The sequence below is a fragment of the Podarcis raffonei genome, chromosome 5 (genome assembly GCF_027172205.1).
Source record: "Podarcis raffonei isolate rPodRaf1 chromosome 5, rPodRaf1.pri, whole genome shotgun sequence".
In the NCBI taxonomy this organism is placed as follows: domain Eukaryota; kingdom Metazoa; phylum Chordata; class Lepidosauria; order Squamata; family Lacertidae; genus Podarcis; species Podarcis raffonei.
The window spans coordinates 4,356,655-4,382,890 of NC_070606.1; the positions used below are offsets into that span (position 1 = coordinate 4,356,655).

Consider the following 26,236-nt stretch of genomic DNA (forward strand, 5'->3'; position numbering starts at 1 on the left):
GGGTCATGTACCACCTGTATATCATTTTCATAATATTCTCTCTTAAGGCATTACATGCCGTAAACTTCATACCTGTGGTCCATAACTGTTCCCAGTCAGCAAACATAATATTATGTCCAACATCTTGTGCCCATTTAATCATAGCAGATTTCACCGTCTCATCCTGAGTATTCCATTTCAACAGCAAATTATACATTTTTGACAAAGTCTTAGTTTTGGGTTCTAACAGTTCTGTTTCCAATTTAGATTTTTCCACCTGGGAGCCAACTTTCTTATCCAAATTGTAAGCCTCCATTATCTGATAATAATGAAGCCAGTCTCACACTTTATCTTTTAATTTCTCAAAACTCTGCAATTTCAATTTGTCCCCTTCTTGCTCCAAAATTTCCCAATATTTTGGCCATTTGGCCTCCATGTTAATTTTTTTCTGAGCCTTAGCCTCCATTGGTGATAAGCATGTGCTTTCTAAGTTTGGGTGCATTATATCCTTCATCTGAGAGAGTCCTCATAGGTTCCTGTTCACCTATGTAAAACAGGTATGAGCCCATACCTTAGTATGTAAAAACATTAATAGTTTTTAAAGGCAACTTATCTCCATGTTATGAAACACCTCATTTATTCTCTACTAAATAAAATGCATGAATGATTAAGTGCATGTAACTCATGAGGATTTATTTCCATATCAACATGTATAGCAGCCGGCCATGCATGCAGTTGGGGGTGGGCAGTACAGTGGTACCTCAGGTTACATACCGGTATGTTTCAGGTTGCATACACTTCAGGTTACAGACTCTGCTAACCCAGAAATAGTGCTTCAGGTTAAGAACTTTGCTTCAGGATCAGAACAGAAATCGTGCTCTGGTGGCGCGGCGGCAGCAGGAGGCCCCATTAGCTAAAATGGTGCTTCAGGTTAAGAACAGTTTCAGGTTAAGTACAGACCTTCGGAACGAATTAAGTACTTAACCTGAGGCACCACTGTATTTAGAATCCAAACACTAAATTTACAAAACAAAAGCAAATCAAGCTGAATAGTAAATCGCAGTTCATAAGTGCATAAAAAGCTGGCTCTATTCAGAATATACTTGTAGAAGAAAAAGCAAAATCCTGCCCACAGGTTTACTCCCTAAATAAATACAGGAGGGAAGAGGGAAAGGAAGATGGTGGAGAGACAGACACGTCGGGTCACTGGAGGTTTGGCGTGTGCTCTCATCAGTATGTTGATGCTCTACCTCCTTGACACCTGTAAGTCTAGCAGGGGATGTACCGGATCAGTGCCTCACCTTGGTAGAAGAGTGGATGAAAAGCAATAATCTGAAGCTCCATCTGGGAAAGGCTGACTGAGGCAGTTTTTGGGCAAGTTTCTAGATTGCATGGGTGTCCAACCTGTTCTGGAAGGGTTCGCACTAGCACTAAAGGAGCAGGTATACAGCATAGAGATAGAGACATGTGTAAAGGTTTTTAAGCAGAGGTTGGATGGCCATTTGTCCTGTATGAGCTGGTTGAGATTCCTGCATTGCAGGGGGGTGGACTGGATGACCCTTGGGATCTCTCCCAACCATGCCATTCTTTAATTCCTGGATCCACTGCTGTTGCTAGAGGCATAAGTGTACATGGTTGCACGGAAACCTTCTGCCGGTTTGAGTTTCTGGCCTATCTTTGACCGTATTTGCACAGGTATAATCTAGATTTAGTGGCCTATATTCTTATCGTTTGTAGATTAGATTACCGCAATGTTATACATGGGGCCTTCCTTTGAAGACTGTTTGGAAACTACAGCTAGTGTAGAAATCAGCCGTTTGATTACAGAGACCAGAAGATCTGAGCTTATTACACTGATTCTAGCCTGCTTGCACTGGCTACCAGTTAGTTTCTAGGCTCAATTTAAAAGGCTGGTTTTGACTTACAAAACCTCATGTAGTTCAGGAATCCCGAGGCTCTGCTAAAACGAACCAGTCCAGCCCCTGCAGTATTAATCAGAGTTGCTTCTCTATGTGCCTCATCTGAGGAAAATGCAGAAGAAATAGCCGAGAACAGGCTTTTTCAGGCGTGACTGTGTGCAGCTGAATGTATGCCCCAATGAAACATGCCTGGTGCTATAATTCTAAGTTTCTACCCACAAGGCCTTTTTGTTTACCTAGGCCTTTGGTGATTGTGCTAGCCTCTACTGCTGTGTTAGTCTTTTTTGAGGATAGGAGGTTGTCCTTATATTATTTTAGATACAGTGGTACCTCAGGTTACATACACTTCAGGTTACAGACTCCGCTAACCCAGAAATAGTGCTTCAGGTTAAGAACAGAAATCGGGCTCCGGCAGCACGGTGGCAGCAGGAGGCACCATTAGCTAAAGTGGTGCTTCAGATTAAGAACAGTTTCAGGTTAAGAACAGACCTCCGGAACGAATTAAGTACTTAACCCGAGGTACCACTGTACTGTGTATTGTACATCATTCTTAATTTGACTTTTGATTGATTTTGTTTCTATTTTAAGTTGCTTTGGGACATTTCTCTTTCGTTACAAAGTGATCAACAAATACTAGTACTGTACTGTATTATTATCAATAGTTCTTCATATTGAAAAGAATATAACATAAATAGCAAGTATTGTAGTTTAATGTTGCCCGCCAAACAGACCCAAAAAACTTTTTTGAAAACCAAACGACATTTTCCATAGCCTCACTGAATTTACATTGTAACCATAAAAACATTTAGCTTTTAGAGAAGTTGAGAAAAAGACCTCTGGACCCAAGGGCTCTGCTTGAGATAGCTGTTGCAGTACAGCTATAATCCCTTAAGGTATGCACATACATACTTTGCACCCAACATCTCCACCTGTTATCTTTATCCCTGCCATACACATTCTTTTCCAGCCACCGCAGATGGAGCACAAAGGCTACAAGAGATATTTCCCATGTAAAATATGTCCTTGTCTTGTGGAGTAATGTGGCAGAATATAAATCTCAAAAATATTGCCACTCCATAGAAGAAATACAAACCTTGGAATATTGAATTTTAAGCTTTCTATTCATTTTCAAAATATATAATTTATAAGAACAGGAGGTAGAAATCATTTAAGATATTTGTGCACTATGAATTTCAGTGAACGGAGAGGGAGAAGGACGTCTTGCCAGCGACAGCAGGGACCAATCTTTAAATATTTTCCGAAGCCTCATAGAGGTTTCGATGGCTCTTTGGTACAATGGTACAAGCAGAAATACAGGCTTCGGTTTTTGTAATTCCATAGCTTAAATATACAACCTCGTTAAAAGACTTTAAAACTTTACAGCAGTGGCCCCCAAAGTGGGCGGGGGGGGTTATGTGGGGGGGCAGCAGGAGGGATTCTGGTGATGTAAATTACTAATAGTCTTTGAAAAGTTGGTATCATTGGATCAAGTTCAATAATTTTGTTGAATTAGTTAAACTAAATAGTGATAATTGGATTTTGAATAAATGTACAATTAACTGGTACTGTTTTGAATTTATCACTGTTCTGAATAATGCTTTTTATAAGGTAAGGTAAGCGGCACCATGGATTAGTTTATGGAACCAAGAGGGCAATGCCCCCCCCCAAAATTAGAAGCTGCTGCTTTTACAATACAATATATTCCTTGAGCTCCCTCCCTCCTTCCAACCACACTTATCTTAAATTCAGTTTGCTATTATAAACAGCAGACACCAAAAACATTTTTGTCTCTTTATTTTGCTGCTTTATATAAACATTAGTGATTGGAACAATATTCTGGCCCATTTTGGAAATGCAATCAAGATTTTTAAAATAAAGCATACAACCAGTGATCACACAAAATAACTCATTTATGTCTATATCTTGAATGAAATAGCACCAGAAAGGATATAAATAAGAAAGTTTTTGCAATGTTAAAAATTTTAAACGTAGCTTCGTTGCTGTTTTTCTAAAAACAGCACTTCCTTCAGTTTTCACTGTATAAAGTCATGGCTGAAAGACTGCTAAACGCTTGGTCAAAATTAAACTTGCCCATAGTCAATAATTAAAATAAATACACAAGACTTCCCATTCTTATGAAGGCTTTGATTTTAGTCAAAATATAAGCCACCTCATTCCTAACATAGACTCCCAAGCCAAAATCTATTTGATTGACTCTTAGGCCATTATGCTAAGACAGCATCACTGCAGACCAGTCCTCCAAGTGCCTTGCCAGCGGAGGGTCATCAGCAGTCTATGGGACCAGCATTTCTTAATCATTTACCATTTTGGAGAATGCAGGGTAAATCCTGTGCCATAAATAAGTATCCTTGTCACTTTAAAGTGATGAATAATGGTAGGCAAGGAATACTCAAAGCATCACTATCAAATATGGTATCCAGATTTCAGAGAGGCTATTTATCTTAACACGTGTATGTCTAAAATTAAAACAATTTGAAAAGTAGCTTATTCATGATTCAGCACTACTGTCAGCTCTCACGTGTTAGGCAACTTAAGACCCTAACCTATAATAAAACTGGAAAAAACATATTGGCACATTTTTTGTTAGTAAAGACTGGGCTAAAATGGTTTGAATTTAGTGCAACGGAGAACAGAATGTTTTCTGTGATTACTTCAGGGAAGCCATATACAGATTTTAATCTGTTTTCAAAAGCTTCCAGTGCTGCCTGATTACAAGAAATAATAAGAAGCTTTTAAGCTCCATTAATTACAAATCACACTGTAACTTCTTGGCTATTTGGATAGGTAAATCATTCAGCCTATGTCTTGATGGCATCTGCAGCTGATACTTCCATTGGTCCACACCATACTGCCTTCTCTAAGAGAAAATGGTCTACAATTAGATTCCTTCAGTAAAACATTGTTAAAGTACTGTTTATTGGGACTGAATTCAGCCCATAAGGATTCTCTGGTATGGAGTGGCACATGTGCATTGCACTAAATTCTGAACTACATCTGTGGCTTCTCCTCCAACCCAGTGAGGGAGAAAGAATCACTTGGGGGGGAGGGACCACACTTGTTAGAACACACAATGCCTCCTAAGTACTATCTTTCTGAAAAACAATGTAGCCTTACGATAAGGAGTGTAACTGATGTTAACAATTCCCACAAGTATCATGCATAAGGCAAGTAAAACTTCAGAGGTCTTCCCAAAAATTCCTATATGCCATAGTCATCTGAATACACACTGTTTGATTTTGCTCAAGTGCTAACGCCACATATGAAGACAAACAAGAAAAAGACTATTATAAAAGTTAAATACTTTAAAACGAAGTGGTTTTGCTAAAAATGCTTTGTCCCAATAGAAATCAGAAGACTTGAATCACTTTTTTCCTGCCGAAAATCTTGTTTGGGTAAACCATGTTCTATTGCACTAGGGTCTTCTTAACCCTTCAGTCATTATCAGGAAGCCGGACCAGAACAGCACATTTCTCTTTCCACAAAAGATTCCTCATAGGCATTTTGTCATCTAGTGTAAGCCAGTCTTCCAAAAGACTGTTTGGCAATCTGCTAGATAAACCGATGCCTCCAAGACTGAGATTTCTTTGTCTCTGCCGCAGTTCTTAAGCTAGTCCTCACAGGCAGTCTGGAAACTCTTCTCCGAGGAGGAGTCAAAATCCACTTCCACTCCCGATTCTTCAGAGCTCATAAAAAAGGGAGGCATGGAGTCCAAGCTTTCATTTATACCCACTGCAGCTTCTTTCTTAACCAAGTCCTCACAGTATGGAAGATCCAAAAGCCACTCTTCCAGGTGTGTGGAAGAATGAGGCCTTTTAGGAGGGCAGTAAGAAGAGTGAAGACTTGTGTTCAGAGGGGCACTCTGACACTTTCTAATCAGTGCACTGTTTTCCTTGCTGTAAAAAAGAAGAATAAATCTCAGTGACTCTTCAGCAACTTTTGATTTTTAACATATATAAAGATGGAATATGCTCCCCATCCTCATGCAATCAGCAGTAAATGACTGAATAGGGTTGTTTTTTTTTAAAAAAAAATCTTCACTGAAAACATATTTATACAGTGGTACCTTGATTCTCAAACAACTTGGTTCCCAAACACTGAAAACCCGGAAGTAAGTGTTCCGGTTTTCAAACATTTTTTGGAAGCCGATCATCCAATGCAGTTGTCAGCTATTGTTTCTGGGGCACCTGCACCAACCAGAAGCTGCGCCTTGGTTTTTGAACATTTTGGAAGTGAAACAGACTTCTGGAACGGATTAAGTTTGGCGCTTTTGTTTTTGTTATTTATTTTGCATTCTTGAGGCTTTTTCGGTTAATCTATTTTTGTGACTGTGTGGAACCCAGTTCAGCTATGATTGATTGTGTGACTGCGGAAATGGATAAAAGCCCCCCATGCAAACAATGACTAAGAAAAAATAATAATTTTAATTTTTATCATCTACAATACTGTCTTATTTATTTTATAGTACGGTACATTGATTATTGGTTTCACTTTATGGATCAATGGTCTCGTTAGATAGTAAAATTCATGTCAAATTGCTGTTTTAGGGGTTGTTTTTAAAAGTCTGGAATGGATTAATCCATTTTACATTACTTTCTATGGGAAAGCGCGCCTTGGTTTTGGAACACTTTGGTTTTGGAACAGACTTCCAGAACGGATTAAGTTTGAGAACCAAGGTACCACTGTACAGGATTACCCTGTGTCAATTAATTAAACAACTCTGATTTAACTAGAATTTCATTCATGCTATTTAAGTTTATATTTATTAGCTTAAATAGTTTTCTATGTAATTCACAACTCTTTGCTATTCTTCATTTTAAACTAGCAAAGGAGAGCGGTAGGGATGGGGAGAGGAAGCAGCCAAACAATTCTTTCCTGTGGTCATTCCTGGTTTGGTGATTTTATTCAAATTACCATTTGAATAATTATGACTATATGGAAATGGCTGAGATGACTGGCAGAATCCGAGACCAGGGAGAAGAGTTGGTGGAAGAAGATTGGAGGAAATTTAAAATTTATTTACAGAAGCAGTGTAAAATGTATGAATGCTGATGACATTGAAATGAAATGAAGGGGTTTTAGTGACGAGAGTAAAAGTTTGAAATTATAAATTTGGGAGGTAGGATACTTAAGGACAAAGTGGTAGGATATGAATTTGCTGAACCAACTGTCAAAAAGGGATACAAAAAAGGGAGACGTGAGGAAGTCAGGAAAATAAGTTAATCAATGTTGAATAATTAGAAAAGAGTGATTTGTGTTTTTTCTTATTTTACTTTTGTGTGTTGACTGGTGTTTTTTTTTCTTCTTTTCTTTTTTTTCTTTTTTAGGTTAAATGTTTGTATTTTATGTATTTTATGTATTGTGAAATCTTGGTTTTGTGCTTTTATTGTCCTTTGTTTGGTGATGTTTTTCCTTATTGTTAAACTTAATAAAATATTATTATAAAAAAAAAATTAAAAATTACCATTTCCTTAGCAAAAATGTCTAAACCTATTCCAAGTTTTTGCTAATGGATAAAATGGGGAGTGGGTGGCATCTTAACACATACTCCAGCCATGGATGAGAACAGGGGTAGAAAGAGGGTTTTGAAAAGACACCAGTAATTGTAACATTCAAAGGGTGTGCAATCCTGTCTTTCACAGTGCTTGCATGCACACATCAGTTAATATTCTTGGCTATGCCTCAAATACTACACATTTCTTATACAAAAAGTAGCCCAGTTTTTTTAAAAAGGCGGTGAAACTTGCATGACTGCTGTCCTGTGGCCTGCCTTTTGCTCTGCATCATTTCCTACAGGTTTTTAGTGCAGACAGATGAGCATCAGAGCGTTGATACTCTAATGTAGTGAGATAGAGCTAAAGTTGTGAGAGGGAGGCAAGTAAATTAAAACATTAAAAAGAGATGCAGAGGGAGAGAAGTTTGTTTAAAAGAAGAAGTGAATCACAAGAACAAGGGGCAAGTACAACTTACAAAAACTAATGCTAGAGCTGTTAATCGGAAGAAAATGGATTACTTAATGCCATATAAAAGATTTTTAAAAAGTCAATTGCATGTGAATTGCTTACATTTAATGTTACATCTACTTTAAACCACAGTCAGTGTTAATTTCATTGCAAATGTAACACTAAACCGTGGATACCAGCAAAAAGAGAAGGAATGGGTGTTCATGGAATGATTGAGAGGGAGTGGATAGATACACAGCACACTCACAATGATTAAGCAATCAGAAATATTATGTCTGCACCTGACCAACAAATGTGCAGCATGAAGCATGTAGCAGCATAAGATATACCTGGGAATACTCAGTAATCTTTTTCTTGCTTTGGAATATACTGTGCCCACAACTTCACAGAGCTGACCTTGCATCCATCGTACATCATCAGGGATATCAGGAAACCAGTCTACTAATCTGTAAGGAATAAATAATAGTGTTTCAGGCAGAACCCTGATTTGAGAAAATGCCATATAGGAGTGAAGGACTTTGGGCAGAGAGGCAGGAAAGCCATTCTACTAATGCTTCTTATTGACATCAGCCAATCTGCCCCACCTAAAACTTGGCTTGCTTGCTTTATTGACATATTGACTAAATTTATATACTGCCCAATACTCACAGGTCTCAGGGTGGTTTATAATTAAACACAATAAAAAGGTAAAGATAACGGACCCCTGACAGTTAAGTCCAGTCACAAACGACTCTGGGGTTGCGGTGCTCATCTCTCTTTACAGGCTGAGGGAGCCGGCATTTGTCCGCAGACAGTTTTTCCAGGTCATGTGGCCAGCATGACACCGTTTACCTTCCCGCCAGAGCGGTACCTATTTATCTACTTGCACTTTGATGTGCTTTCGAACTGTCGCGGGGATTCAAACCGCTGACCTTCCGATCGGCAAGCCCTAGGCTCAGTGGTTTATACCACAGCGCCACCCGTGTGTGTTTAATTTTTAATAGGGGTGTTTCATTTTTAGTTTTTTCTCTACAGCAGGTTTGGAAATATTATTGCTATGTTTTAAAGGGCCTTTATCATTGCAAACTCCTTGAACAGAGTTCCCTACACAGCCAGTTTCTCAGTTAAATCTGGAGATACACACCAATTAAAATATAGGGTTTTAAAAGTAAGCTTCATGCACATACCAAGTTTATGAAACTGAACACAAAAAGCACACATGGGAAAGAAAATATACCTACTATTTCTCAGTTAATCGTTTTAAGAATAATATAGTGGTTAAGCTGTGAGCCTGGAAGTTCCAGTTCAATCAAACTTTAGCCATGACTACAAAAGTTACCTAAATATATTGTTACCTCTCAGCAGTATTCCACTCATTCATTCCATCCCATGTGCAATACAGGGATAATACTTCCCTGTCTAGCAGGATTTAATTTTTATAAGAAAATTGGAATACATACAAATTTAAAAAAAAGAATTATTGTAAGGCTTTTGAGCCCTTAGAAAATGTGCTATATAAAAACACTAGTACAACAAGGGCAGACTTCCATTCTTAACACTCACCTTAAGGCCACAAAATATGCTGACTCAACTGGCAGAGTATACGGCAGCATCACATAGGACATCAGTCGCATTGGTAGAAATTTAGAAAGCTGAGCATAGAGTCCACATTTTTCTTTACAAGCCTCCTGCAATGCTGTCATTTATACAATCATTAATCTCAACTGAACATGAACATAATGGCTTCTAGATTCTGCAAGAGTGATGAAGCATTGCCTGGAATCATGCTAGATAACCCACAACAGGCTTTCTCATGACAGAACTCAACTAAATGCACCTAGTACTCTCCTATATACATACGGGCCAGTTCATCACCATCTGGCTGTTAGAAATTTCAGTAATGTTCAGTCAGCTTCTAAAGGGGACAGGTAATTCCACCAAGACTGCTTCATGTACAATCTGATTATCCTAGCATTTCTCATGCAGTCGATATACAATCAGAAGTGGCTGCTCACTGTGTCACTGTTCTGTGAATCATTATTCTAAGTTTCCTTCCTTTCAATCAGAACAGACTCGTGAAAAAAGGCAGCGGTGGATCCTCCAAGAACAGGAATTTTTTACTCTTTTACACTCAAAACCTTTTGCATATGTTTTTCCACAACTTTAATTCAGAAAAAGCAATGCATTTTGGCCCTCAAAAGCTTTGAAAAAACATTTATTTTCTTGCTCACTTATAGCACAACTCAACCAAGATTTCTATTCAACAGCTTATTCACTGGATAGTTTTCCTTGCAATTTACTTGTTTTTCTTTCCTTACAGCCTTAGAATAAAACTCCAACTCTTCTCTCTTCTGAACATGGAAGACAGGAAGCTGAGTGAGGGGCAAGTGCCAAGCAAGGAAGAGAAAGGAATTAGTTCACCTGGCTTATTCCCTCTCCTCCTCACCCCACTTGCTCTGTTATAGTTTGTCTGAAAGGTACACTCTTTTTCCATGTGCAGCCAGAAAGCCACGTTTGCACCAAGGTTTAGTTAGTATCCAACATTAATAACTTTCATTCAAAGGTGGCCAAAGAAGACTCTTCTGTGATGCTCAAATATATACCCAAGTTCTTAGTTAAACTGTTTTACTAAATCAATTTGCACTGTATTCCAGATACTCCTGTACTGAATGTTTATTATTTGTCCTGTTATTAAGTACCATGGGGGCTGGGGGGGCCGAGGCCCTGGGCGCAAAATTCTGAGCGGGCGCAACCAGGTACCCCCATGCAGGCACCAGCTTCTGTAGGGATCCCTGGCTTGATGAAGGTGGCAGAGCAGCCCAGAGTGAGCAGGTACAGGCAGAGGGAGGCTGGCAAGGGGTAACCCCAGCGCAGCCTGGCCTGGCCCTCTTCTTTGCAGGTGTCGAGAGGATTTGCCCAAGAGCCACATTGGCCAGCCAGGTTCCCCCCTGTGCGGGCGGGCAGGTGGCGCAACGCAGCCCCACTTGGCTCTGGTTGGGGGGGGGCCTCTGGCAGCATCAGTGACTTGCCCACCCCGGGCACCAGCAACCCACGCTATACCACTGATAAGTAGCAACAGTAGGTTTCTCAGCTATTTTATGCATAAGATTAAAGTATATAAAGATGATTAGCAAAAATAAACTGAAAAGCAAACTTTTATCATAGTATATAATAACTGGCCAGAGTTGATACAATTCACTATGTTACAGAAACAAGGCACTACTGATGCAGTTAAAAGCACTGGTCATGATCCAGCCCAAGTCAAACACTTTAAAGTACCATGGATTTCAATGGGAGAAATTTAAGAATGTGCTAAATGTTCTCCCGCTGAAATCACGTTGGATTTACAAGTGCTGAATTCTGGCTGGACTATACCCAATGTTGTATGCATTGACAGTATCATTACTAATTACTGGAATAATTTAATGAAACTTAGTTTTACAATAAAAATGAGGTTATTTTAAATCTCTACCTTTACGGAGTCTAGGAGGTAGATTCTCAAAAATGGTTCCATCCAATGGCCAGGCAGCTAATTGCAGCTCATCAATAAGCATTTCTTCATCCTGCATCTCTTTTTTTGCTTCATTTGCTGCAACTGTTTTTTTATCAGCATAATCTGGGGTCTGAACACATTCCTGATGGTTTTCCTTTGTTAAGGCCAAGTCAACTAAAACTGAATCATACAGTATACCTGAGGAAGACAGAATAAAAACAGCTTCTGATGTGATGGTATTTTTGTATTCAAGAGCATGACAGGCACCATATTGCAAAACAGAGTTGGAAGAGGGCATAAAGACTGCACTACTCCTAGGTTGAAAAGTCTTCTAGTATAAACTTTCAAATCTTGAAGAAAGAAGGTCATATGTTGTCTGAAGTGGGCAACGCAAGAGTAGAAAAACTGATGGAAATGAGCATTGTCAGCCTAGAAATCTCTTAAAAGTGGAATCCTATCCCTGACAAACAGTAGAGAATTAGCACATTGCCTCTGTACCTCCAAACTGGCCAGGCAAAGCCCATTTTCAAAGGAAAAACTGCATTCCTTGTGCCCCACCCCAAATGCCTGTTTCAAATCTAAAAACCAAACTATAGCTTGACTATCATGTCTTCACCTTAAACATTCTGATTCCCTCACTCAAACTATAGTTAACCATGACATCCAGACCAGACAAATTATGGCACAAACCACAGACTGCAACTGGGTTCCAATTCCATTTGTGATACAACCTATGGTTGCACAAATCTGGAATGGAATGAATTAGAACATGAGCGAAGGAGGGCACACTGGGCCAGAAGTCTGTTCTGCGTGGCCAAACATACCATGGGGTGGCTTTAACACTGAACCAAGCCATAAACTTTACCTTGCTGGCATTCTTTACTAAGACTGGTTTAAAAGAGTGTTACAAAAGGACAATAATTTCTACCAGTGTAGACCCCAGGTTGCTGAGTGGGCTTTAAAACTACAGCTGCTCCTGGATCTTTTTAGTAAGAGTTGGAATGTCTAAGCCATGTGTGTTCAGGAAAAAAAATACTGGATCTCAAGAACAAACCACAAGGTTGCCTGTAATTGTAAAAGTCAATGTAATTTCTGTGAAATTAAGTAGGCTCAGGCCATTGTGCCATGCCAAATAAGTTATACTTAGAGTAGACCCACTGAAATGAAGTTAAGAAACTTAAATCCAAGCTCAACTCTCTAACTAAGATTTATCCATTTCCCAAAGTGTATGGCCACAGTTATATAAACCACAAGTCACCTTAGTCTTACAAGTCCTTGAGGGGGAAATGGCTCACGATACCCGCAGCTGCATCATGTATCGAGAAAACATGATACTAAGCAGATGGAATGATAAGACTCTGGCAAGTCTAGCATCACCCACTTCTGATAGAAAACACTGTTCGCATTGCATGGCACAAACTTTTATTATACAAGTAGTGTTGAAGCCACAATTGTACTGCCTCAGATGCTATGTAGTCATTGCTGAATTTTCCCTGGACCACACTTTCTGCAGCATGTGAACACAGATAATAAGCTACGTTCATAGGTAGGATCACATGGGAAGGCAGAATCCTTCCAATATCAAAGTCTCCAACTGCTTAGGAGAAAATATTATGCTGTGACCTGCTCTGAGCTCTATGGATGAAAGGCAGTATATAAATTAAGTAGAAGAATATAATCTGTTTGAACTGGGTTCAGGAACAGTTTGGGAGTCAGTGAAGATGATCCTATACATCTACAATGTAGAATCTATATATGCTGGGTTCCAGCTGATATTAGCAGCTGTATTTTGAACTAGCTGAAGTTTCTGAACATTGTTCGAAAACAGTCCAACACAGTGTAATCTGAACTCGATGTTACAAAGATATGAGCAACCATGGTCAGCATCTTTTGTCCGTATACAAAAATGCACAGACCTGTCACAACATTGTGAATGACATTCTGTTCACCATATTATATATTTGAAATCACAGTGACGTACCATTTTCTTTCAAAAATCTAAGAGCATCCGAATAGCCTTGTTCACAGATCTCTCCTAGCACCTGAAAATAAGGTTACAAAAAACTAGTAAACAGGAGGAAGTACCATGTTTTTCTGTGTATAACACAACCCCATGTATAAGACAACCCCTACTTTTGGGAGCCCAAAATAAAGAAATCAGTTTTTTACAGTTGTTCAGGTTTTGTGGGAAATCGGCCAAAAAGCTGTTGACCTTTTTCTCCAGCCAGCGTCTGACTTCGCCTCACACTGGCCATGCTCCCTCCTTGCCTGGGCACTGCCTCACCTCTCCAGCCAGCTCTGAGGCCAGCACTCTGTGACTCAGGAGCTGCCAGCTCACTCAAGACTTACCATATAAATCTGGGTATAAGGCAAACCCCAATTTTTGACTATTTTTTGGGGGGGGAGGGGAAGCATCACCTTGTTCACAGAAAAATAGAGAATATTGAAAATTCCCAAAGAGCAACATACAGAAAGGCATCTCATGCCAGTTAATACTTCGTTGACACATTACCAAAAGGCTCAGTAAGCACTTTATCATAACGAAAGAAAACAATTCTACAGTAATTGTACCGTAGAGCATTGCATACCTCCTTCCTCAAACCTTAACTGCACCAAATCTGCCCCAATCATTGCTCAGCTCCCACCCCAATATTGCAAACTGAGGAGGGTTACCACCATTTACATTGTTCCTTGCTAGTAGGAATTGCTCTCAATGAATTTACTAAACGTGCCGCTAAGATGCACTCAAGTAGCGCATGGTCATCCTCTAATATCTAGATTAAATGTGGAGTGGGAAAACCATGTATGCCACCATGAGCTTCTAGGAGGAAAGGTGGGCTATAAAATTATATAAATACAAAAATTTAGAAATTTAAACACAACTATACCTTTGGAGAGGTGCATCTGTCTAGCACTCCACGGTAGGAACATATAAACACACATGCCAACAAACTAGCGACTGGGTAAAAGAAAATAGTGAATATACATACCTTGGGTTCTGGAGGAAAAAGTGCTTGAGTTAAACGGTAGATGTTCCCTAGGCTAAACTGAATGCTGGTGTTGGTGAAATTCATTTCATGGAAGTTTGCAGAATTGCCCTTGGGACAAATGTCACACTCCCCAGCAAAAGGTGAAATTGTGATGGTGTTTTTTGAGTCATACTGAGGTAAGTTGTCACTTATTCCACCATCGACGTAGCGCTTTGGGAAGGGAAGAAGAAAGAAAGATAAGGAATCTATTTGCTTAAAGCAAAATTTAGCTGTCTTGCTCTGCAACTTCAGAAAGGAAGCCTAGTATTTCCACTTGCCACACCTTTCAGTGGTAGTATTATATGTGAGCAGGTACTGACCCAACACAAGCCATTGCTCAGAACAGCAACAGAGAGCTTTGTGCACCTCAGGATCGCAAGTAATGCCTGAAAAAGTGCAGGTGCACATCCCAGATTATATGCTGCCCAGCAGCTTCTGCAACATTGGAAGCAATGTTATGGGCTCTCTTTTGGCATGCACCATACTTAGAGGCAAAATTCAGCCCTGGTGAAAACATTAGCTAAGGAAATTTGCAACTCTTTTTTGTGTTTCATAGGGCTCACATCCTTCTCACCCTGCCCCTGCCCCAACCAAGGTTCCAATGTTCACCCTAGTTTGAACAAAAGGGCATACTCTTGATACAAATCAGCCTTAAAAATCCAGCTTTTGCTAAGGTTGCCTACACCCAAGGAAGCTGTTAGGTTTTGGCACGGAGAGGCCTAGAGAGAGCCTCCATTACAGTCATTACAGCAACTCAGGCAGACCACATTTCAAGCAAGCTGAGAGGAAACACCTCCAGCTATTGACTGCTGTCTCCTTTCCTGTAAATTATCTGCCACCCTCCTTTATCATTTGTAATTTTAAAGTTAAATAAAACAACACCAAACTCCTTCTAGAATTGTTAAATGACTGTATGATAACCCCAAACGTCACATCCTCCCCTCCCCACAACTACTGATCAAGTCATTTCAATAAGCCAAAGATCTCAAAAGATGTGCTAAACTCCTTTCCATATCTCACTTGGAAAGGACAATGAAAATGCATTTTAGAAGCCATTTCTCAGACACTTAGGACAATTTCTTCCTGACTAGTGCCACTTAAAAACTTTAACCTCTGGTCATAGCCAGGAAGACAGGATTTGCAGTCTTTGTTTTTATTTTTAAGTCCAACTTGAGCATAAAGGGTGATGCTTTTCACCTTAAAGGTAAAGGTAAAGGTACCCCTGCCCGTACAGGCCAGTCTTGACAGACTCTAGGGTTGTGCGCCCATCTCACTCAAGAGGCCGGGGGCCAGCGCTGTCTGGAGACACTTCCAGGTCACGTGGCCAGCGTGACATCGCTGCTCTGGCGAGCCAGAGCCGCACACGGAAACACCGTTTACCTTCCCGCTAGTAAGCGGTCCCTATTTATCTACTTGCACCCAGGAGTGCTTTCAAACTGCTAGGTTGGCAGGCGCTGGGACCGAACAACGGGAGCGCACCCCGCCGCGGGGATTCGAACCGCCAACCTTTCGATCGGCAAGCCCTAGGCACTGAGGCTTTTACCCACAGCGCCACCCGCGTCCCCGCTTTTCACCTTAAGAGGTACAAATCTTTCAGGTTTCAAAGATACCTTACGTCACTGCACAGGAAGGTTCCCATGGACTCTACCTGTCCCTTCTCCTTTCCTGTCTCTATTCTCTTTCTGTTGCTGAAGAGGCCCCTTCACCTTCACTATAGCAAACCCCAGCCTCTCAGAACCTCCCCCCTTCTCTCTTCCCTAACAAGTTAGTCAGCTGGCCAAATTCTTACTTTCCCCCTCTTTCCAGCCCAATCGGGTCCCTGTTTCCCAGGCAGACCTGCTCTTTCTTTCCCTTGCTATGCCCTTTTCTTCTTCATTGGCCGTCTCATACCAACAACCTCATATTCTCCTTCCCTCGCGACCCATTGCCACCCAAAAGTATCCCACCTGATTCTTCAGATTCTTACCTAAAGAACTTTCCTGAAGCTCCACAAACCCCTCCAAGCTACCTTCTTCCCTTGCCACCTCCCCTTCTCTCTCTAGAGCAAGGCAGCACCAATTTCCATCTGGTACCACCTTCACCCTTTCAGCCAATCTCTTCCCTCATCCAGGCAACAGTCTCCTAATTCTCCTTTTGATACAATAGAATTTACTTTAGATCTATCTTTGTTGTCCTTGTTAACTCTCAGGGCACCAAATTCTAGAGTGTCCAGGGGCCTCTACATCAAAAGATCCCAAATAGGAGATGTCAGGATTGCGCGTGAGAACTGCAGGTTTCTGCATGATCTGCACACTTCCTCCTATAGTTTTGTTTCTATGCCAATACTGAGTGGCAAAGCCAATTCATAAAATTAAGTAGGCCTCCAGGCATGTCTCATGTTTGTCACCCAACTAAATCCTTTTAGGTAACATAATTGTCCAGCCACGAGGGCAAAGCAACCAGATTAACCTGAACTATGGATTTAGTCTAATATGCTACTTTGCACCTCATATAGGATTTCAGCTTTTAAAGAGTAAAAAATGGATGAATATAAGACTTATAAAAAATCTAGATCAGCAGGCTTTTCAAAAAAATTATCACTAAATCACAGACTGTTATTCTTTGTAGTTTTGATTTTGAAGTAAAAAAAAATGTCACATGAAGCTTTCACATGAATGTTAGCACTATTTTTTAACCATCTGGAATGTGCACATACTTGACCTGAATCATTTTTCTTTTCTTATTACTAAAGTAGGAGGGCAAAACCACACTAGCAAAGATCAACATCCCCATGCTTCCTTTCAACTAAGATGCAGGCAGCCTTTAATAGGATTCCTCAAGTTCTACGTAAGGCCTTGAAATACACTGCTTAAGAAAGGACAATTAAGAGGATAACAATTAGCATCTCATCTTTAAGATCGTTTCATCTGGTACTCTGCAAGACAGTTCTCAACCAACACATACAGGCCCAAGCCCAGATAGAAACTACTGTGTGTCTGTATTGCTAAATCTATGTGCATATGTACCATGTAACATATTCATGTAGAGATATGTGTGCTCCATGGAGTGCACAAATGAAGAGATTTGCATACAATGAACGTCCAAGGATGGTTCACAGATTCCTAATAATAGGACAACATGGCCAGGCAGGAGGCAAACCCTTCTGCTTCATACAATATCATGAAATGTGGCACCCTACATACTTTGTGTGCCAATAGAGGCACCCTATTTCCTTAGTTCTTCCATCTTCAAATTGATGCACAAGAAGAATAAAAACAAATGCCCCAACTAGATTTTATTTTTAAAGAATTAACATCTAGTTTCCTTAAAACAACTGTTACATTACATTGTATGACTTATTTTGTAAAGACAGCATTTCAGTCTCTTTATCTCTCACATGAAGCTGTCCTGGAACTATTTTTTTTTGCCATGTATATGAAGGACACACAGCAAAGCAGACATCAGAATGCCAAGATTTACATCTTCCCACCTTTTCTATCATCATCACTGGCCTTCTCATGCTGGTTTATAGTATGGGAGAATGAGCAGGTACTTACCACCCCTCTAAACGAAGGCGGGATGAGGCCACAATATATAGGCACAAATGAACTACAAAGCAAAGCCTGTCAAAAAGAAAAGAAAGGTTAATAGGAAATTTCCCCCAAAGTAAAGCTCTAACACAGCCATTTTCAAATGTTCTAAAAATGAATATGAGGAAACAAACTAAAAATAAGGTTGAGACAAATGTGAAATATTCTGAACATTATTCTAAACATGGTTAAAATGAGAATGTACCTGTATGACTTCTTCTTTGGAATTAAAGTTGGATACCATCACATTTTTGCCATCAGACACTCTGGTAAGTGAAATGGAAAGTTTCCCTGATATCAACTGATGAGTGTTTTCAGGAAGATTTTTGCAAAGTCCATCCCTGATAATCTTCATCACGTTAAAGGAAGGATGAAGAGGGCCAAGATTTCGCTTCCTTGCTTCTCTGGCTAGACCCAGAACATCTGCACAAGCTTCAGCTGAAAGATACATTACTGCATGTAATTGTGGAAACCAAATTGGTTAAAACAGATGTCAGGGGTCACAAAACAAAAAAAATTGTGATCGGAATGTGCCATGGGGTCTTGACCATGGTGTGCCTTTGAAACTCAGCATGAGTTCAGAGCACAAGCTATAACCTTTCAAAAAACAAATTATTACAACTTTTATCTGTATTAGGTGAGTGAACAATTTCCCAGATAGTTTCTATCTTTGACAGGGTCAGCCTGAAGTTACAAGATTAAAACAAACAAAAAATCAAAGTCATTTCAACTATTAAAAAATAGATTCTGAAATGTAGTTATGCTAAGTTGTGACAGCAGGCCAATTCTTCAAATGTCAACAGCATCATAGCTGTCAGGGAATATCTGACCTCAATGAATTGACCAGTCAATTGGCATTATTTGACCAGTCAAGTGGCAAGCACCCAAACTCTAATAATAAATAAATAAGGAAAAAAAGAATATGGGGCCATGACACACTAAAGGTATGTTAGGTAACTTTACTATTCACTGATTTATTTGCCATTGGTGGCCTGAAAATACATTTTAATAACAGCATTTCATTAGAAGAGATAGTACTTTTCCAAATTAAACAAACTCTGCTATCTGCCCAAGGACTTGTGTAACTATTCTGAAAAGAGTACACTCCCAAACTATTTTCTAAATATTGTATTTTAGATCAGCCATTGCTGGTACTTTGATAATCTAAAGGCATTAGCAGAGGTTTCCTTCTCTCTCTCTCCCCAAGAGCTGCCCAATAAATGTTAATGTCCTGCAGTAACCTTCTCTACGGGGGAGAGGACTAATCGTCCCACATGTCAGCTGAGTCTCAGCTTATTTTCCTCACCCAATCAAAAGACAGCAAATGAACTACTACTACTACCAGTTTATGAGGGCTGCTTTTTATCCTTTGCTCATCAATTGCATGCCCAGAAAGGAAGTTAAATTCAGCTTTCCAAGAGGAATTTGACCTACTAATGCAGGGCACACAAAGAGCTGAAACATCTTGAAGGGGTCAATACAGACAGAATATGATTAATTAAATAATAAGTTATTACATTTTTTTACCAATCAATGAAAGTTGGATTATAATGTAGATTTGCACAGAATTTATATTTCATTTAATAACGCCAAAAATATATATATACTAATTTTGATATTGGTGGTGAAATCTAATTGACACGTACATTTTACCAAGCTATGCTATCCTACTCAGAAGTCAGCCTCACTGAGCTCAAAAGGACTAACTTCCTGGCATGGGGAACACCAGGTGTTGTTAAGAGTTCCTACATTGCCCCACCTACATTGGCCAGTGGTCGGAGATGATGGGAGCTGTAGCCCAAAGGTATATAAAGAGACACTTTCCAAATCCCTGGTGTAGAGCACTGCAGCCATTAAGCACCAAACTGTCTATCTATCTATATCTATCATCAAAATGCCATAAAAGGTGCACAATTTATCAGAACAGTGGCAGAAGGTGTACTTGATCCTTTCCCAGTAAGCCATAAAAAACCAATCACTTCTGCCAGCTGCTTTCCTACTTGGGGGTAAGGAAAGTGGGGGGGCGTTAGGAAGCAATGCTGGGGGTGGGGTTTTTACCAGTAATTAAATGTACAGCTTCCCATGGTTGTATTTCCCTGTGTTTTGAACACAGTGCTTGAAAACTGTTTACTTGTCACCTGTGCATCTAAATGGTTGGGCCATACAAATTATTTTAACAGTGTTTGCTCTCAACTAAAGGCCATGGACTTTTCCCCTTGAAAGGTGTGGGTACTAATCAAATTCTGTGCACTATGCAATAAGCAACCAAGTCTTTCTTCCTGGTGCTGCTCAGTTTTTCTCATGCCATCTGACGCAAAGAAAAATCTAGCTAAATGTGGGAGACCATTATACAGTAACTGTTACTTAGCAATGGAAAATACAGTGAAAGAGAATCTGCCCACACAACTTCTTAACTAATGCAGGAAAACTCAAATAAAAAATAAAATGTGGAGAACAAGTCCTTCGGAAAGCTTAGCTCTAAATTTGAACACTCTTCCCCAAACTATAAAACCTAATTTAGCTCAAAGCAGGTTTTCTAATATGCATATGTTTATATTTAGTCGCTGAGAAAGGATGTTCTTTCAGTTAAATGGAACACTAATTAAAAAGTGAAGGCAACATTTCAACGGATAAGAGTTTAATCCTTTAAGTATTTAACTAAGATTTTCACACACAATTCAGCATGCTGCAACTCACAAAAATGCTATTATGCCATTTCATGTCAGGAGACAGCACAAGAGGGAAGGGATTGACTTTTAATAGTTTAATAAATATTACTGTAACATAGGGCTGCCTTTGAATAGCACTCAGAAACTTCAACTGGCTCAAAGGCCTACAGTCAGACTGCTGACCAGGGCTGGTTACAGGGTATATATTTTGACTCCCTTGTCAGAAGAGCTCCACTGGCTACCAGGCACTTTCCAGGTGCAATTCAAAGTCCTGGTTACGACCTATAAAGCCCTACACAGCTTAGGTGCAATCTATCTGGAAGACCGTATGAACCTGCCCGGGTTTTGAGATCTTCAGGAGAGGCCCTTCTCCTGGTCCCGCCACCCTTACAGCCATGCAGGAGAGGGCCTTCTGGTGGCTGCTCCCAGATTCTAGAACTCCCTTCCTAGAGAATCTAGACTGACTGTCTCCTTGCTGTCTTCCGCCAACAGATGAAGACCTTGTTCCAAAAGGCTTTTGGGAACTGACTGCTTTTAATTGAAGAGCTTGTGCCATGCTGTTTTTATTGTAAATACTGGTATGTTTTAAGCAGATTTTATATATGTATAGTTTGATTCTATTAATGTTTTGTTGTTTTTTTCTATGTTTTTAGTGATTCTTGTCTTTACATGTAAGCCCTCAAAGAAAAAGGAGGGCTATAAATAAATATATAATATTAGTAAGATGAAAAAGGCTTTTCCCACACACACCCCACCCCCCAAAAAATTTAGGCTGCTGAAACTCAAAGCTTTGGAGTGAAGCTAGGAATTGAATTTTGGATGAAAAGACTGTGAGCCCAGTACTGAAAACTGGTTTCTAGGCCGAGTGTGAAATTAATTCCTTACTTCCAAGTATACACCTGCCCACCAACGCCTCATGCCACTGTTTTGCAGTTGGCTCTGGTCGATAAACCTTGGGGTTCTTGTAAAAACAAAGTCAAGCTCAGAAGCTTGAAGTCTGCCACACCTGTCCTGTTTCAAATGAGTAAGAATAATGTGCCATGGTGGACATACAAGTACTAGATACAATCCTCCTGGTACTATCACAATTAGGCTACAATATTTAAATCAGTTAATTGGTTTAAAATGTTAATGGGATAAAAAGGTGCTCTGATTAAGTGGGCAGATCTTTTTGTCAGATCTATATAGTAAGAAGCTATTAGGGTATTTGGGGTGAGCTCTAAGGGTGCAGTATCAGTCCAGGCAGAGCAGCAGTGAAGCCAGGACTCAATGTGAACCAAGGGTGCTCTCTCAAACACGTCCCAAAATTCTGCAGCTTACAGGAGGAGCTCCATGGCAAACCAGTCAAAGTGAGAACTGCCTAAAAGGTCACTGTTGTGGTTATTTAATTATGTACATAGTAGCAGTAGCTTGTTAACACTGCACAAAATACAACTTTGAAAGAAAATGTTTCAGTTCCATTTGTGTTATCCACAAATATTTGTCCACACATTTGGGTTAGCTGGTGTATCAGTATTTTCCTAACCAATCTCTAGACTTATACTAAATGAAATACTCATAAATACACGTACATCAATCCACCCCAATTTGTAACCTGTGCCATGCGTTCACTGGGCATAGACTAAAGAGGAAAAGCACTTTAAAGGTAACCTAAGCCTTGACTGCAACACTCTAAACTCTCCACCAAGGAAGGAGGTGCTTTGGATAAATCAAGTTAAAGCTAACTAAATAAGGCTCCCGTATTGTGTCATTTAAAATCAATGTGCCTTACACACTTGGAAATAAATATTGGATGTTGGGAGTGAAAGATGACTGACAAAAGCTGACAGCGACTTCCATCTGAGGCAGGATAGAAAGCCCTATGAGTGACCAAAACCTCAAACATCAGCATAACTCCACTTGGTAAATGTTAGGATTTCATATTCCTTCTGGTATATCAGGTTTTTCCCCTCTTGTGAGAGGAGAAACAGAGTAACGAGTAAATAAAGAAGCTTTGTACTAAAACTTTGAGCTGTTCTGTATTTTAACCAATTATACTGAAATACATTTACACACAAAATTTTAAAAAAAGCAGGGAACAGCCTGTACAGGCTATACATAGAGACAAAAGCTTATCTTCATAATTCTTTTGAGCAGGTAAGAACTGCCATGTTAAATTATTCAACAATAAAGCTAATTATATTTGCCAATAGGTGTGTTCTCAATTGAAGAATAATAAGAACTTCCATTTCCTTCAGGATCTTTGGTATCTTTAGTTTGGTGACTATAAGAACTAACCAATATCCAATGTATTCTGGCTATTGTGGTTTGCACATATACCATTAAGCATGAACAAGCCTCCCTATATATTGCCTATCTTCGGAAAGTCATATAGTTGATCTCTTTGACATCTATTCTACAGGGCGGATGCCACTACCAAGATGGCCTTCTGTCTGGTTCCCTGTAACTTCGCTTCTCGCAGTAAAGGAACCATCAGAAGGCCCTTGGAGCTGGACCTCCATGTCCGGGCTGAGTGATGGGGGTGGAGATGTTCCTTCAGGTCTACACGGACTACAAACTAATAACAATAGTGTGGAGTGGTAATGGTACTGATTGATATTGGGATTATGGGAAGGATTAAACTTCCCCTCCCTATGGCTGAGATGAAAATCACCACACACAAACTTTTTTAAAAAAATAAATGGAAGCTTCTAATATTGCATTAAGTGTCACAAGTGTTTGACCCTTAGTCAAACCTATGGGAAATCTATGGCTTTACAGATGATGTTGGACTTCAACTGTCATCAGCCAAAGCACTGTCAATGGCTAGGGATGATGAGCTTTATTCTAGCAATATCTGGAGGCCAAAGATTCCCTATCCCTAACCTAAGCAGTAGATAGCCTCATATGTACACACCAATATATACTCTTAATGACTGGTCACTGATTCTATATCATTTCTCATCAACATCCATATTGGTTCCCACCCTACCCTATAATCTTGTGGCAAGTTTGGTCAATTTAATCACTGGTTATGGTCAGTGGCCTGGCCATCGTATGTTACTGTGATAGGTTTCCTAGGCAGACACCTGCTGTGTGTGTGAGGAAAAAAAGACTGAGTGCAGAACAGAGAAATCCTGGAAGTCTAGCTGGAAAACTTTGCTAAAATGGAAATCTGATGGGAAATTAGCAGGCGTTTTATCTGCTTGCAGGTGCATAGCTGACTTCACTATTTGCGCACCTCGGTTTTCAAATGCAATCCGTTCTGGAACACCTTTTGACTTCCGAAATGTTCGAAAACTGAGGTACAAAGGGCAGTCTGCCAATTCAAGAAAGAAAATAATAATAATAATAATACCTTTATTGTCAATGTACAACCTGTGTACAATGAAATTAACCGAGCCACTGCCCAACCCAGCAACGACTCCATTAATAGAGCACAAAAAGGCATAATTTTTCCCACCATTAGAAGTCAGTGTTTGATTTCTAAGGAGAGGCATTTGGGCTCAATCCTGTATTAAGGGAAGACATGGCTGGGTCACAAGTTCCCACCTGTCTAAGACTGTGCTGCACAAGCACCTCATGTATATTCAGAGTTACTCTCTGCATCATTATTGGGACCTGAGTTGAGCTTCGGATCCTAGATCAAGATTCTGGGCACTTTCATTCCGACATTTGCAGCCTTGCTCCCCTTTGAACAGCCTCAACCTCAAACACACACCCCTTCTCCATATTTAGGGTGAACCCCCTCAAGGGTCCGTTTCTTTGAGCTGTAAACCACTTTGGTCGCCCCTGGGCAAGAGAAAAGCGCCTAATAAACTGAATAAGCAAGGAAGTCCATCCCTGGCACCCGCCCCTCCAGTGGCTGGTTGAGCTGGAAGCCACTCTGGGTTGCCACGGGCAACATAAAAGCGCCTAATGAATCGGATACAAAAATCGTAATTAAAATAGCAACTCCGTACGTCCGGTGCAAAAAAAGCAAACCTTGCATTAAGCTACGGGATGCAGCTCCCGGCCGCTCGTCCGTTCTTTAATTAAAAAAAAAAGCTTTTGTTGCGATTATTGCAATTACCAGGTTATTCTCCCTGCTCTTACGACTGCTCCGCTATTACTGCCTTCAAAGCTCAATGCTTCGTTTGCCCGTCCAAATAATAGTATTATAAAATAAAATGACAAAATGATAGTAATTGCAAGCGAAAAGCCCAGCAATAAGGGAGAAGAGGCCATGAGAGTAGCGGTGCGCAGGCGCGTCCCCTTCGCTCGTACCCAGCGACCCGCCTCCGACGAGGACGGCTCCGGTCAGGGCTCCGGCCGAGGCCCCGCACACCTGGCGGGCGTCGCGGATGAGGTGCGGGGCCCTCTCCTGCAGGCAGCTGGCGGCGCCCACGTGGTAGACGCCCAGGAACCCGCAGCCGGCGAACGACACGCTCCAGCCGCCGCCGCCCGGCATCCCGGCCGCCGCCGCCGCCGCCGCCGCCTTCCCGTCCCGACCCGGCGCGTCTGAGGAGGCGGCGAGGAGCCGCGCACGCGCAGAGACGCGAGGGAAGCGGCGGCGAGATCTCCGGCTCGGGCGCTTGGTTGATAAAGAAGGCCGGCGGCAGAGGGAGCGCCGCCAAGAACGTGGCCCGAGGGGCGCCGGCCAATCGGAGGCCATATGCAAAAGAGAGGGAGGCCGGGGGGGCGGGGCCTCCTGTCCTGCTTGGCTCGCGCGCTCTCTAAGTTCGCGGGTCTTGGAGAGCGTCCAGCGGGGCGTCGGGTCGGCCGAGGTCTCCATCTTCGGATCTCTTGAGGATGGAGGGGTTGGAAAGGGACCTTCCGCGTTGGGCACAGGCTGGAAAGTGCAGGCTGCTGTGGAATTTACACGGGTAAAGGGAACTTACACAGGAATAGGTAAAGGGACCCCTGACTGTTAGGTCCAGTCGTGGCTGACTCTGGGGTTGCGGCGCTCATCTCGCTTTACTGGCCGAGGGAGCCGGCGTTTGTCCGCAGTTTGTCCACATGTGGCCAGCATGACTAAGCTGCTTCTGGCGAACCAGAGCAGCGCATGGAAATGCCGTTTACCTACCTGTCCTGTCATTTATCTCCTTGCACTTTGATGTGCTTTCAAACTGCAATGTTGGCAGGAGCAGGGACCGAGCAACGGGAGCTCACCCCGTTGTGGGGATTCGAACCACCGACCTTCTGATCGGCAAGTCCTAGGCTCTATGGTTTAACCCACAGTGCCACCCGCGTCCCTTACCAAATAGATAGATAGATAGATAGATGTGTGTGTGTGTGTGTATCTCCTTGCTTCATTTCACTTCATCATCATCATCATCATCATCATCATCATCATAATATAATTTATACCCCGCCCATCTGGCTGAGTTTCCTCAGCCACTCTGGACGGCTCCCAATCAAGTGTTAAAAACAATACAGCATTAAATATTAAAAACTTCCCTGAACAGGGCTGCCTTAAGATGTCTTCTGAATGTCAGGTAGTTTGTTTATCACTTTGACATCTGATGGGAGGGCGTTCCACAGGGCAGGCGCCACTAACGAGAAGGCCCTTTGTCTGGTTCCGTGTAACTTGGCTTCTCGCAATGAGGGAACTGCCAGAAGGCCCTCAGCACTGGATCTCAGTGTCCAGGCTGAACGAT

General features: G+C 41.1%; 1 protein-coding gene across 1 annotated transcript; it reads right to left on the reverse strand.

Annotated features, from left to right (window-relative positions):
- Positions 1-3,675: 3,675 nt before the first annotated feature.
- Positions 3,676-25,126, reverse strand: LOC128413554 (1-acylglycerol-3-phosphate O-acyltransferase Pnpla3-like). Its single transcript, XM_053387650.1, has 9 exons — positions 24,864-25,126; positions 18,155-18,387; positions 17,917-17,982; positions 14,342-14,551; positions 13,333-13,393; positions 11,331-11,549; positions 9,422-9,554; positions 8,209-8,325; positions 3,676-5,812 (listed from the first exon to the last, which is right to left on the reverse strand). The coding sequence occupies exons 1-9, from the start codon at positions 25,045-25,047 to the stop codon at positions 5,527-5,529; spliced, it is 1,509 nt and encodes a 502-aa protein (XP_053243625.1). The 5' UTR covers positions 25,048-25,126; the 3' UTR covers positions 3,676-5,526.
- Positions 25,127-26,236: the final 1,110 nt, after the last annotated feature.